This window comes from Gopherus flavomarginatus, chromosome 7 (assembly GCF_025201925.1).
Source record: "Gopherus flavomarginatus isolate rGopFla2 chromosome 7, rGopFla2.mat.asm, whole genome shotgun sequence".
In the NCBI taxonomy this organism is placed as follows: Eukaryota; Metazoa; Chordata; order Testudines; family Testudinidae; genus Gopherus; species Gopherus flavomarginatus.
Genome location: NC_066623.1, coordinates 71,379,818 through 71,394,135, shown reverse-complemented (window position 1 = coordinate 71,394,135; position 14,318 = coordinate 71,379,818). Strand labels below are relative to the sequence as shown.

At 42.6% G+C, this 14,318-nt stretch overlaps 1 protein-coding gene across 1 annotated transcript in view; it reads left to right on the top strand.

The window, feature by feature from the left end:
- ASPM (assembly factor for spindle microtubules) overlaps positions 1 to 14,318 on the top strand; it is a 63,172-nt gene that overhangs the window by 37,123 nt on the left and 11,731 nt on the right. The window contains exons 18-20 of the mRNA XM_050961348.1: positions 3,340 to 7,959; positions 9,923 to 10,089; positions 11,270 to 11,429. Coding sequence (XP_050817305.1) covers positions 3,340 to 7,959; positions 9,923 to 10,089; positions 11,270 to 11,429 — 4,947 coding nt within the window. The remainder of the gene's footprint in view (positions 1 to 3,339; positions 7,960 to 9,922; positions 10,090 to 11,269; positions 11,430 to 14,318) is intronic.

Here is a 14,318-nt window from a genome sequence, read left to right as displayed (position 1 = left end):
CCCGACCCTCTCCGCTCCCTCGACTGGTGGCTGACCCCATCCCTAGTATGTGCGGGGATGCCGTTCCATCCACAGCAACCGTCGCTGACTCTAACAACCGATGCATCATCCTAGGGGTGGGGGGCCCACCTAGGGGACCTGCGCACCTAGGGCCTCTGGTCGTCCCAAGAGCTGTCACTCCACATAAATGTCCGGGAGCTAAGGGCAATCCGCCTCGCCTGCCAAGCGTTTCAACGACACCTACATGGCCGTTGTGTTTCCGTACTCACGGACAACACAACGGCCATGTATTATATCAACAAACAGGGGGGAACCCGTTCGTCTCCCCTATGTCAGGAAGCCATTCGACTCTGGGACTTCTGCATAGCCCAGTCGATAGACCTGGTGGCATCCTTCCTCCCAGGGGTCAAGAACACGCTGGCGGACAGACTCAGCCGATCCTTCCTCTGCCACGAATGGTTGATCAGACCGGATGTCATCCATTCCATCTTCCAGAGGTGGGGATTTCCCCGCATAGACCTCTTCGCAACCAAGTCCAACAGGAAGTGCCAGGAGTTTTGCTCCTTTCAAGGTCTCTCTCCCGGGTCGGTCACGGACGCATTTCTCCTGCCATGGTCCCGCCACCCCTTGTATGCCTTCCCTCCGTTCCCTCTGGTGCACAAAGTCCTGTTGAAGCTGCGCAGGGACAAAGTGCATCTAATCCTGATCGCACCTGCATGGCCCAGACAGCACTGGTTCACCGCCTTGCTGGACCTGTCTGTGGACCCCCCAATTCCCCTTCCTCTCCACCCAGACCTGATCACGCAGGATCACGGCAGGCTTCGTCACCCAGACCTACGGGCCCTGCACCTCACGGTGTGGCTCCTGCATGGCTGAACACGGCGGAGCTCAGCTGCTCCACACCGGTCCAACATATACTCCTTAACAGCAGGAAGCCTTCCACTTGCTCAACGTACAGGGCCAAGTGGAAGCGTTTCTCGTGCTGGCGCGCTACTCAAGGGGTGAACCCTACGGAGACCCCAATTCCCACGGTCCTAGACTACCTCTGGTACCTTAAGCAGCAGGGCCTGGCGACATTCTCCTTAAAGGTACACTTAGCGGCCATATCCGCTTTTCGGCCAGGAGAGGATGGCCGCTTCGTATTCTCCCACCCCTTAGTCGCCAGGTTTGTTAAAGGCCTGGAGCGTCTCTACCCCCCCGTACGCCACCCTTCTCCTACCTGGGACCTTAACTTGGTCCTGAACAGGCTCCCGCTCCCGCCATTCGAGCTACTGGCGACTTGCTCGCTCACGTACCTGTCATGGAAGACGGCCTTCTTGGTGGCCATTACATCGGCCAGACGGGTCTCAGAGCTGAGAGCTCTCACAGTGGATCCACCCTACACCGTCTTCCATAAGGACAAAGTGCACCTGCGACCTCACCCGGCGTTCCTCCCTAAGGTTGTTTCTGCCTTCTATACCAACCAGGACATCTTCCTCCTGGTCTTCTTCCCGAAGCCACACTCTTCCCGGCGGGAGCAGCAGCTACATTCCTTAGATGTACGTAGAGCGCTCGCTTTCTACATTGAGCGAACAAAGCCATTTCGGAAGTCCCCTCAGCTATTTGTGGCAATCGCAGAACGGATGAGGGGCCAACCTATCTCCTCTCAGAGGATTTCCTCCTGGGTAACGGCATGCATTCGCGCATGCTACGACTTAGCTCGTGTCCTGTCTAGCCACCTCATGGCACATTCCACGAGAGCTCAGGCGACGTCGGCAGCCTTCCTAGCGCACGTGCCTATCCAGGAGATATGCCGTGCAGCGACCTGGTCATCGGTCCACACATTCATCGCACACTATGCGCTAGTCAGACAATCAAGAGATGATGCGGCCTTCGGCGTAGCAGTTTTAAATACCACCACATCTCACTCCGACCCCACCGCCTAGGTAAGGCTTGGGAATCACCTAACTGGAATGCATATGAGCAATCATTCGAAGAAGAAAAGACGGTTACTCACCTTTGTAACTGTTGTTCTTCGAGATGTGTTGCTCATATCCATTCCAAACCCACCCTCCTTCCCCACTGTCGGAGTAGCCGGCAAGAAGGAACTGAAGGGTGGCCGTGTCGGCTGGGATATATATTGGGCGCCATAGCGGCGCCACTCCAGGGGTCGCCCAGCCGACCTGCCTGGGTTGCTAGGGTAAAAGTTTCTCCGAACGTGCACGCGGCGCGCACACACACCTAACTGGAATGCATATGAGCAACACATCTCGAAGAATAACAGTTGCAAAGGTGAGTAACCGTCTTTTCCAATGTCAGAGGTTTTGCTGGTGGCATCACAAAGACTTAAAGCAGAATATTCTCTGTCTTCAGTAGCTGCAGACTACACTACCTAGAACTCTAGACTATTCCTTTGAAAGTGCCAAATGGGGCATAATGCTGGTATTTGCTATAGTTTTTAATGTTTCCCATTGGTACACCAAAGGATTTTAAACTGGTTCCTAAATTTCTGATCACATGGTGCTGTTTTGCTTCTTTTCCAGCTGCTAAATAGCACCGAGCCTGAAAATTCATTAATTTCTTAGTAATCCTTCTCTATATAAGCAACTGCTGTAGGTGCCAGAGGGATGCTTGTTTTTAATGGGAGGAGAAGTAGACATCTACTGTCTCATTCCTGATTGTGCTAATACCTAAGAGATTTTCTCTATTAAGATGTGGTACATACTTTGAATACGTATGAGAACCCCTTTTTGTTACCTTTAATTCAGAACTCTTATATATAAATAAATACCCAACAGTAACTCGTGGACTTCAACTCAAATTCTAGTTAAACTTTTTGTAAGAAAACTCTGGGACTTTGTGTTAATTCTCAGTTTATTTCTCAACAGTTTGAAAGGGAATCTTAACTGCTTTAATAGGTTCACCCTCTGGCACAGAATTGGTATGTAAAAAGAAATAGCCTTAATGCATTCTGTATTTGTGATCATGAAAAAAGTTCTGGACCATTAGTCTGGGGATAGGGTAGGAGTGAATAAATTGGAACCCACAGACCAATAGTCTATAAACTGAGGATTAATGTTGAAAGTTTCAAAATTGGAGGTGATTTTTTTTTTTTTTAAATAAGAAAAGTAACTAGCTCTTGGGGTGAAACTTCTAGGCCAACTTGAATATTAATCATCAGAGGGGTAGCCATGTTAGTCTGGATCTGTAAAAGCAGCAAAGAGTCCTGTGGCACCTTATAGACTAACAGACGTATTGGAGCATGAGCTTTCATGGGTGAATACCCACTTTGTCGGATGCATGAATATTAATATAATCTCAGTTTAATCCATACATTTATCATTCTGTTCTCTTCTGCAGACTTACTGGAGGAGATTCTCTGCTAGAAAAAGATATCTGCAGCTAAGATACTATGCTATCCTTGTGCAAGCTAGGATAAGAATGTTGATTGCTGCTTCTGCATATAAACGACTTCTCTGGGCAACTGTTACAATTCAGAGACATTTGCGTGCTTCCTTGGTGGCAAAACAAGATCAGCAAAGATATGAAACTTTAAAGTCTTCATCACTTGTCATTCAATCTGCATTTAGAAGATGGAGAAAACACAAAATTGAGCAGAAAATTAAAGCTGCGATAGTGTTGCAAACTGCTTTCCGAAAACGGCAAGCCTCAAAATTAGCTGAGAGAGAGCAAGCTGCTGTTGTCATACAGTCTTGGTATAGAATGCATAAAGATTTGAAGCAGTATTTACATGTTAGAAAAAGTGTTATCCAGATTCAAGCCTGGCTTAGATCTGTTCAGGCTAAACATGTTTATGAGGAAAAAAGGGCATGCATATTGATTCAAAAGTATTACAGAGCTTATCGGTTGGGTAAAATTCAAAGAGAAAACTATTTGCAAAAACGTGCAGCAGTTACAGTCCTCCAAGCTGCCTTTAGAGGCAAGAAAACTTGTCTGTTATGTAGACAAATAAAAGCAGCCTGTATAGTCCAATCACATTGGAGAATGAGACAAGAGCAGCGAAGATTTTTATTCATGAAACAGTCTGTTGTTATATTACAGTCACATGTGAGAAAATGTCAACAACTAAAAAGATACAAAGAGATTAAAAATGCTGTTTGCATAATTCAAACTCGATACAGAGCATATATTGCATCTAAAAATGCTGTCTCTTCTTTCCAGAAAATGCGCCTTGCTGCTATTGTGCTACAATCTGCCTACAGAAGAATGCAAGCTAGGAAAGAGGCCCACATATTGAAATCTGTGGTGAAAATTCAGTCAAGTTATCGTGCTTATGTTGCCCAGAAAAAATTTGAAATTTTAAAAGCTGCTGCAGTGAAGATTCAGGCTTTTATAAAAATGATACAAGCACGTAAACGTTACCATGCTTTAAGGGAGGCAGCACTCTATGTTCAACGAAGATACCGTTCCCAAAAATACATTCTTCAACTTAAAGAAGAATATAGGAAACTGAAGGGAGCTTGTGTTAGAGTTCAAGCTGTAGTGCGAGGGCATCTGATCAGAAAACAAGTACAAAGATGGAGAGAGGCTGCAACCTTGCTCCAGGCTTCCTACAGAATGAAAAGGGATAGGCAACGCTATTTGAGGGTGTATTCTGCTACTGTTATCATTCAGAATCGTTATTGTGCATACCAGGAGCAAGTCTGTCAGAGGCAGAAGTTCTTGAAAGTCAAAAAGGCAGTTGTCTGCTTGCAAGCAGCCTACAGAGGTTATAGAGTACGCAAAATGCTTAAATTTCAGTATATAGCCACTGTTAAAATTCAGACAGCTTTTAGAGCTCATGCTGCAAGAATGAAATATCAAGCAATGATTCAGGCCTCTATTGTGATTCAGAGGTGGTACAGAGCTTACAAAACTGGTTACAAAGTGAGACTGAGCTTCTTAAAAAGAAGAGCAGCTGTGATTTCTCTTCAAGCAGCTCTTCGTGGTTGGCAAGTACGAAAACAGGTTCAAAGACAACATGCTGCTGCAGTTACAATACAGACTGCCTTTAGAAAGTTCCAGGCTCAAAGATTCAGGCTTATAAACAGTGCTGTGCTAACTATCCAGCGGCATTATAGAGCTAGTATTGTAGGTAGAAAACAGCGGCAAGAATATATGGAACTGCATAACTGTACTGTACAGCTCCAGGCAGTTTGGAGAGGAAGAACTGTGAGAAAACAAATTCAAAGGAAGCATCAGTTTGCAGTAATCATACAATCCTATTACAGAATGCATGTAAATCAATCAAAGTTGAAAACTTTGAGACAAGCTGTCTTAGTGATTCAGAGACACTACAGAGCTTACTGTATGAAAAAGGAACAACGTACACTTTATCTAAAAACAAAAGCAGCTGCCTTAGTCTTGCAAGCTGCTTTCCGTGGGTTGAGAGCGAGGAAAAAATTATCTGAACTCAACAAAGCTGCTACTATTATACAAGCAACCTACAAATCCTATGTAGTAAAAACAAAATATGCAGCACTTAAAGTTATGACTATCCTGGTTCAAAGGCGGTATCGTGCAGTTGTTCAAGCTAAGTATCAAAAGCAGGAATATCTGTCTTTAAAGAATGCAGTTGTTAAAATTCAGGCTATTTATAGAGGTATAAAAGTAAGACGACAAATTCACTGCATGCATCAGGCAGCTATTTCAATTCAAACCATGTTTAAGATGCATCGTATGAACATTAGATATCGTGCAGTGAAACTGGCAGCAACTGTAATTCAAATTAGGTATAGAGCATTTTGTCAAGGGAGAGTGGAACGTAAAAAATACTTAGAGCTACAGAGGTCATCTCTTGTCCTTCAGGCTGCCTATAGAGGCATGAAAGTTCGAAGAAAGGTAAGAATTATGCATCAATCTGCAACAATAATACAGTCATATTATCGAATGCACAGACAACAAAAAGATTTCAAAAAGTTATCCATGGTAACTAAACAGATACAGCAGTGGTATCGTGCTTGCAAAGAAAGAAATGTTCAAGTACACAAATACAGGATTATGAAGAGGGCCATACTCTGTATCCAGGCTGCGTTTCGCGGCATGAAAACCAGGAGACATTTGAAAATGATGCATGTAGCTGCAGCCCTTCTTCAAAGGAGAGTTAAGTCCTTTCTTAAAAGGAAAAAGTATATTTCTCTTAGGACAGCTGCTGTTATGATTCAGAGAAAATATAGAGCAACAGCACATGCAAAACAACAGCACCAAGAATATCTTCATCTCCGAAAGGCTGCTGTTACCATACAGTCTGCTTATAGAGGCTTTCTGGTAAGGAAAAAGATGCAACAGATGCACAGGGCTGCTACAGTTATCCAAGCAGCTTTAAGAATGTATAGAATGCGTATTTCCTATCAATCTGTCAAATCTGCTTCAGTAACTATACAACAGCATTACCGAGCTTACAAGGAGGGAAAACGTGTGAGAGAAATGTATTTAAAACAGTACAACTGTGTTTTAGTTCTTCAGACTGCCTATAGAGGAATGAAAACAAGACAGCTTCTAAAGAAAAAACATAATGCTGCAACCATAATACAAAGCAATTATCGAATGTACAAGCAAAGTTGTTACTACAAAAAAGTACAGTGGGCAACCCAAGTAATTCAGAAAAGATACAGAGCCAGTAAGCTGAAAGGAATTGCAGTACAGCAATACTCTGCTATGAAGAAAGCAGCAACTTGCATTCAAAGAGCTTTTCGAGAGATGAGAGCAAGAAAAAAACATCAAGACATGTACCTCGCTGCTGTTGTTCTTCAGAGGCATTTTAAAACATTTAAAGAACGACAAAGGTATCTTTCCCTTAAAGCTGCTGCTGTTGTCCTTCAGAGAAGATACAGAGCTTTAATTTTGGTCAGATGGCACACTCAAGAATACCTTTCTTTTCGTAGAGCAGTTATTCGTATACAGTCTCTGTACAGGGGTATTCAAACAAGAAGAAACATTCAGCATATGCATTTGGCTGCCAGCACAATCCAGTCAGCGTTTAGAATGCATAAGATTAAAATTGCCTACCAGAGAATGAGAATTGCAGCTGTAGTCATACAGAATTATTACAGATTCTATGTTAAAGGAAAAGTTCAACGGAAGATATATCTGACAATTCAGAAATCTGTGCTGGTCATTCAGGCTTCTTATAGAGGCAAGAAAGCACGACAAGAACTGAAAATCATGCATGCATCAGCAACTATAGTACAGTCTCTTTATCGTATGCACAAACAGCATAATCATTATAAACAGTTATGCTGGGCAGTCAGAGTTGTACAGCAAAGGTTCAGAGCTAACAGGGCAAGAGATGCTGAAGTAAAAAACTACACCAGAATTAAAAAGGCTGCCCTTTGCCTTCAGTCTGCTTTTCGTGCTAAAAAAGCTAGGCAGTTGGCTACAATCATACAAGCTGCACAGCGTATTCAGTCCGTCTTACAGATGTACTTAGACAGGAGACGTTTTCTTAAGAAGAAGACGGCAGCAGTAACAATTCAGTCTGCATTCCGATGCCATAGAATGAAGACACGCTACAAAGCAATTCAGGATTCAACAATTGTGATTCAGCGATGGTACAGAGCCTCTCGAATGGCTTGTTTACAGAAAGCTGAGTACTCTGCCCAAAGGCAAGCCATAATAATTATTCAGTCTGCCTATCGTGGAACGGTAATAAGAAAAATGGCACAGCAAAAACGTGCTGCAAGAAAGATTCAGTCTTTTCTTCATATGGCTGTGCATCGTAGAAAATTTGTTCGACTCAGAGCAGCAGCTGTTACGTTGCAGACTTACTACTTGATGAATAAAACCAAATTACAATATATGACCTACAGAAAGGCAGTATTTGTGTTACAGCAGCACTACAGATCATATTTAGCTATGAAACACCAAAGAGGAGCTTACTTAAGAACCCGGAAAAGCATCATAATTATACAGTCTAGAATCAGGGGATTCATCGAGCGGAGAAAGATTCAGGAAATTAAACACAGCACAATAAAAATTCAGGTATGTGAAAATGCAATATGTGTTGTGTTGTATACATCCCTGGTTAATACTGTAACATCTGATGACCAACTGTAATACAAATTGTGTTTAAAAACAAGATCAAAAGTGCAATACTGGCTGCCAGTATGTAATAGGTTTCTGAAGCATGATTGATGCAATTGCTACAACAATCACCAACAGATGACTCAGTTATACTCTGAAAGATGACTTTAAAAATGGCATTGTTAGTGACTTCCACGTCCAAAATGCTCATTTTACAAGTAGTAACTTTTCCTAAATTCTAGTTCTACAAACTTAACCTTCAGGCTGCGAAAGTCAAGTTGGTGTTTTTCCTGCTTGTGCAGGAAACAAAGATCCTGCAGGTTAAATTATGCCCTTGTATTCAGTTGGTTTGTACAGATGTGACTAATGGTAACTTAATAGTTATACTGATATGAGAAGGAATGGAAACCAGTTTATTTACTTAAATGTGTGGGCTCTGGAGTGGTAAGTAGCGTAAAAGTAGTAACTTATTTTGTCCAAGTGAGAAGCTATGACAATATACATAGAGCAAGGGGTAGGAAGATGCCATTTCTACATAGTTTCTTTCAGCCCTCTTTAAAAGGCTCTATTTTAGGGTGAATAAATGGCTGATCTTGCCCCTTTAAAAAAAATTATTAACGTTAGATGTTTGAGGCCCCTATTTTTTTTATTTTTTTTCTCCAAGAAGGGGTGGGAGGCAGCCAAGCATCAGAGGGAAGAAGGTGTGATCTGCAAATCCAGAGATATGTCTAGGGATGTGAGGGAAAATGCTCAGAAACCCAGTCTTCCATCCCTCTGTGACAGGTCAAAGGGCTGCTGGGAGAAAGTAGAGCACTGCTCTTGGTTCCACAGACCACAGTGGGGAACTGACCAATGGTCCTCTGAGCTCCCTTCTGGTGTTTCCCACTTTTTTTGGCTGGGTATGTTTCTCGCTACTCCCATAGACTGTTTGTGGGAAGAGCTGCAAATGATTTCATTCTCTAGTCCCCTTAGCTGTATTGTTTTGGAGGACAGGGGATTTCTCTTTGGACTGCCTTAGCCTCCTGGAGTACAGGGTGCCAAGATACTCCTTACCTTTTTATCTTTCCTTCCCCTGCAGATCCCAAAAAGGGGAGTGTGAGTTTTAGAGTTTCTTATAATGTTCCAGATATTTTGTTTGGGAGAAGGGGGAAACCCTCCCATTTATTTTTTCAGTTGCTGGAACCCCTGAGATAGTTTCTGCTGCCTTATCTAACCTCACCTCTTACTAATGTGCAAGTGTACCTAGACAGGTGATTGGGCTTCTGCCTTCAAAACAGAGAGTGCGTAAGGTGGGAGATCCTCAGCATCCCAAATTCCCGTAATATGGATACAGAAATAATTTAATTGGCCACTTACAAAAAGTGAAATAGGTGAGTAGAGCCACAGTTTATGGTAAGAGCAGGAAAAAAACAAAAGTACAGCATAAACTGAAATATGTTAGAATTTACCATGGATTTAGTTAGAGACGACAATACCTTCACTACAAGTTTCCAACTCTGTAAATACAGCAGTGCTACCAAGCCCATCAGCTTTGAAATATTGAACAACACAAAGTTTCAAATCAAAACAGTTTCAGTTAGGTTTCAGGTTGTTCCACAGTTATCTTTAAAATCTGTAACTTTTTTTATCTTTTAATTCATTTTGGGATTGTTTTCTCTTGCTGAAATTTACATTGATGGAAGTGTGTGTAGTACTCCTCAGCTGTGTGCAAGAGAAACTGACTGTACACAAAGTGCTATAGTAAAGAAACTGACAAGATTTTTTCCCCTCCTTTCTAGTAATCTTGTGTGCAATTTGTAACAATAAGAATTAAAAAAGGCATTCAGGCAGAAGTGACTAGCTGGGGGAGTGGGAGATTATCCTAGTTTGTCCCATTAAATACAAAATTAATTGCTTGCTTGTTTGTTTTTTTGTTTGACAGGCTTTATTTAGGGGTTTTAAAGCCAGGCAGTTGGCTGGTAAAATGAGAGCTGCACGAACAATTCAAGCCTGGTTCAGAAGATACAGAGCACGAAAAGAATATACAGCTGTGGTAAAAGCTACTTGTGTCATTCAAAGTTATTTGAAAAGCAAATGGCAGAGGACCTGGTAATGTACTATTGTGTGACACACATCTTTTCATGGTCTTGAGCTATTGATTGTTTCATAACTTAATATTGCTTTGTACTGTGGCAAATCTCTGTCATCTCTTAGGCCCTGATTCTGCAAAGACTCAAGTATGAGTAATCCATTGACTCCTTGTGGCTAATGTGTATAAAGTTATTCACATGTTTACATCTTTGAGGGCTGAGGCTTAATCTTTGTATTTGGTGTGAGTTTTGTGTGTGTTAATCTTGGAAAGACAGAAGGGGAGAGCCAGCTGCAGGATGCTTTCATCTCCATATGTGAAGTTTAGGTTTACGACACTGCTTTCTTCTCAAGAGTTTTATGTTTGAGCCCACGTCCAGACTAACCCGTGGCATTGGCGGGTTAAAATCGATTGCTCGGGGATCGATATATTGCGTCTAGTCTGGACGCGATGTATCGATCCCCGAGCGCGCTTACATCGATTCCGGAACTCCATCAACCTGAACGGAGTTCCGGAATCGACACGGAGAGCCGCGGACATTGATGCCGCGCCGTCTGGGCGGGTGAGTACCTCGATTTTAGAAATTCGACTTCAGCTACGTTATTCACGTAGCTGAAGTTGCGTATCTAAAATCGATTTTAATACCCTAGTCTGGACGTGGCCTGAGTTTTGAAAACTCCAGAATGAAAAACATGGTTTTTTTGTTTGTTTGTTTTTGTATTTTAATTAAAGCCCTAGTATCCTGCTCCAAAGTCAAACTTAATTTTTGTTTTCTATTTATTTGTCTTGAGACAAGAAGATCTAAAATTTCTTGGGTCACTTTTTACTAGTTTACTCCAATGATTCATGTTTCCATTGACTTTAACTAGTCGAGAGAGAGAGAGAGAGAGGGGGAGAGAGAGAGAGAGGGGGAGAGAGAGAGAGGGGGAGAGAGAGAGAGGGGGAGAGAGAGAGGGAGAGAGAGAGAGAGAGAGAGGGGGAGAGAGGGAGAGGGAGAGGGAGAGAGAGAGAGAGAGAGAGAGAGAGAGAGAGAGAGAGAGAGAGAGAATGAATATGAATGTCTATGGATTTGATAACTTTCCAGTGAATTACACTTGTCTTGCTCATCTGCCGACAGCAATAAATAAATTCAAATGAAACTTTTCATTTTCTAAAACTCACAGGATTTTTTAGAAAAGCTAAAATGTTTATTTGCATTAGGTTTTTGAAAATGAAGGCCTCTACAATTACTATTCAGAGGAGATGGAGAGAAACCCTTACTGCAAGAACAATTCTGCTACAATTCCTAGCAACCAAGGAAGCTGCAGTTAAGATTCAATCAGGTTACAGAAGATACAGCACTAGGAAACAAATTAAAAAGGTATTTTCACTCTTAAAGTCAGCTAAGACATGGGTGGTGTTGAATGTTAAATATTTTCAGTGTGTGCAGTAAACTTTTTTGTAATGTACTCCGCGTGGTTGGGGAAGAGGCAGGGCCAGGGCAGGGATTTGGGGAGGGATCCAATGGGGGAGAGGGGGAGAGCGAGAGCCCCTCTGGGCTCCATCTGTGAGCTGGAGTGGAGGGCAAAATTGCTTGTTTGTCCCGTGTCCCAACCAAACATCGGTTGGGACGCGGGACAAACAAGCAAATATCGGGACAGTCCCGATAAAATCGGGACATCCGGTCACCCTATTTTGGATGTTTCTCTACATTTTTGTACAGTATTCTGTGTTGTAATTGAAATGAAAGTGTATATTTTTATTATAAATATTTGCACTATAAAAATGATAAATAGTATTTTTCGATTCACCTCGTACAAGTACTGTAATGCAATCTTTGTCATGAAAGTGCAACTTACAAATGTAGTTTTTTTTTGGTTTTTGTTATGTTATTGCACTCAAGAACAAAATAATGTAAAACTTCAGAGCCTGCAAGTCCACTTTGTCTTAGCAGTTGGCAGAACAAGAAGTAGGACTAACAAGTTTGTTTACATTTACAGGAGATAATGTTGCCCTCTTCTTATTTACAATGTCAGCAGAAAGTGAGAATAGGCATTTGCATGGCAGTTTTGTAGCTAGCATTGAAAGGTATTTACGTACTAAACATTCATATGCCCCTTCATGCTTCAACCACCATTCCACAGGACATGCTTCCATGCTGATGCCGCTTGTTTTAAAAAAAAAAAAAAATGCCTTAATTAAATTTGCGACTGAACTCCTTGTATGTCCCCTTCCCTTTTACCGACATTCTGCCATATATTTCATGTTAAAGCAGTCTTGGATGACAACCCAGGACATGTTGTTCATATTAAGAACACTTTCACTGCACATTTGACAAAACGCAAGGAAGGTACCAATGTGAGATTTCTAAAGATAGCTACAGCACTCGACCCAAGGTTTTAAAAATCTGAGAGGGACGAGGTGTGGGGCATGCTTTCAGAAGTCTTAAGAGCAATGCTGCAATGCAGAAACTACAGAACCACCAAAAAAGAAAATCAACCTTCTGCTCAGATAATTAAAATGAACATGCATCAGTCCGTTCTGCTTTGAATTGTTATCGAGACGAGCCCATCATCAGCATGGACATATGTCCTCTGGAATGGTGGTTGAAGCAGAAAGGGACATATGAATCTTAAGCGCATCTGGCATGTAAATATCTTGCGACGCCAGCTACAACAGTACCATGTGAACGCCCATTCTCACTTTCAGATGATGTTGTAAGCAAGAACGGGGGGCAGCATTATCTCCTGCAAGTGTAAAAACTTGTTTGTCTGAGCTATTGGCTGAACAAGAAATAGGATTGAGTGGACTTGCAGGCTCTAAAATTTTTAATTTTTGAATGCAGTTTTTTTGTACATAATTCTGCATTGGTAAGTTGAACTGTCATAAAGAGATTGCACTACAGTACTTGTATTAGGTGAATTGAAAAATACTATTTCTTTTGTTTTTTACAGTGCAAATACTTGTAATCAAAAATAGTCAGCATTGTACGCTTTATATTCTGCGTTGTAACTGAAATCAATATATTTGAAAATGTAGAAAACATCCAAAAATATTTGAACAGTATTCTATTATTGTTAGTGCGATTAATTGAGATTAATTTTTTTTAATTGCTTGACAGCCCTACTTATAATACTTGCTGCTATTTTAAAAAAAAAGGTTTGTCACCAAAATATTAAGTATGGATAGGGAAAAGAGAAGTAAAACTAGAACTAAGGTTGCACTGAGTTGTGAATGACACCAGGAAATATATCAGAGTTGTTTTTCCCACCTTTTTGAGCTCTTCCATCTCCCTAAAGGTTCAGGTTTCCTTTACTTTGGGAGCAAACAAGATCCCAGTCACTTAAACTATGCCAAATATTGCATATGCCTAATCTACACTGATAACAATAAGACCTGCTCTTTAAGTAAATGTAAAAATGGCCTATTGCCGACATGGTCAACCTGCTTAAAATAAAATCCATTGCCAACATTTTTAAGTCCTTTAAGGAGAGGAAAAGCCTCTAAGTTGTGAAAACTCCTACTGCTATTAATGAATGCTGACTGACTTGCTGAGTTGAATTTAAGTAAGAAGTTTAGTGGCACCTTCATTTTATTTTTGATCCTTGGCCACCACTTTCCATCTTACAATAGATCAAAGGTGAGCAAACTACGGCCTGTGGGTCATTTTAAGCCGACCCGCGAGCTGCACCATGCGGCTTGGCCCACCTCTGGCACTCTGGCCAGGGTGCTGGGTCTGGGGCCACACTACATGGCTTGGCTCCGCTCCAGTGCTCCAGGTGGGGCCACACCACATGGCTCCGCCCCACTCCAGCTGGGGCTGTACCACACGGCTCCTGGAAGCTGCGGCATGGCCCCGTGCCGGCTCTTACATGCTCTACTGGGAGCTGCAGGGGCAGTGCCTGTGGATGGGAAAGCATGCAGAGCCGCCTGGCTGCGCCTCCGCGTAGGAGCCGGAGAAGGGTCATGCCACTGCTTCTGGGAGCTACTTGAGGTAAGCACCGCTCAGAGCCTGCACCCCTGAGCCTCTTCCCACGTCCCAACCCCCTGCCTCAGCCCTGATCACCCTCCCACTCTCCAAACCCCTCGGTCCCAGCGCAGACCACCTCCCTTTACCCCAAACCCTTCATTCCCAGCCCTGATCCCTTTTCTGCTCTCCAAACCCCTTGGTCCAAGTCCGGAGCACCCTCCTGCACCCTAAACCTCTCATCCCCAGCCCCCCACCCCCAAGCCAACACTCTCTTTCACACCCCAATCTCAATTTTATGAG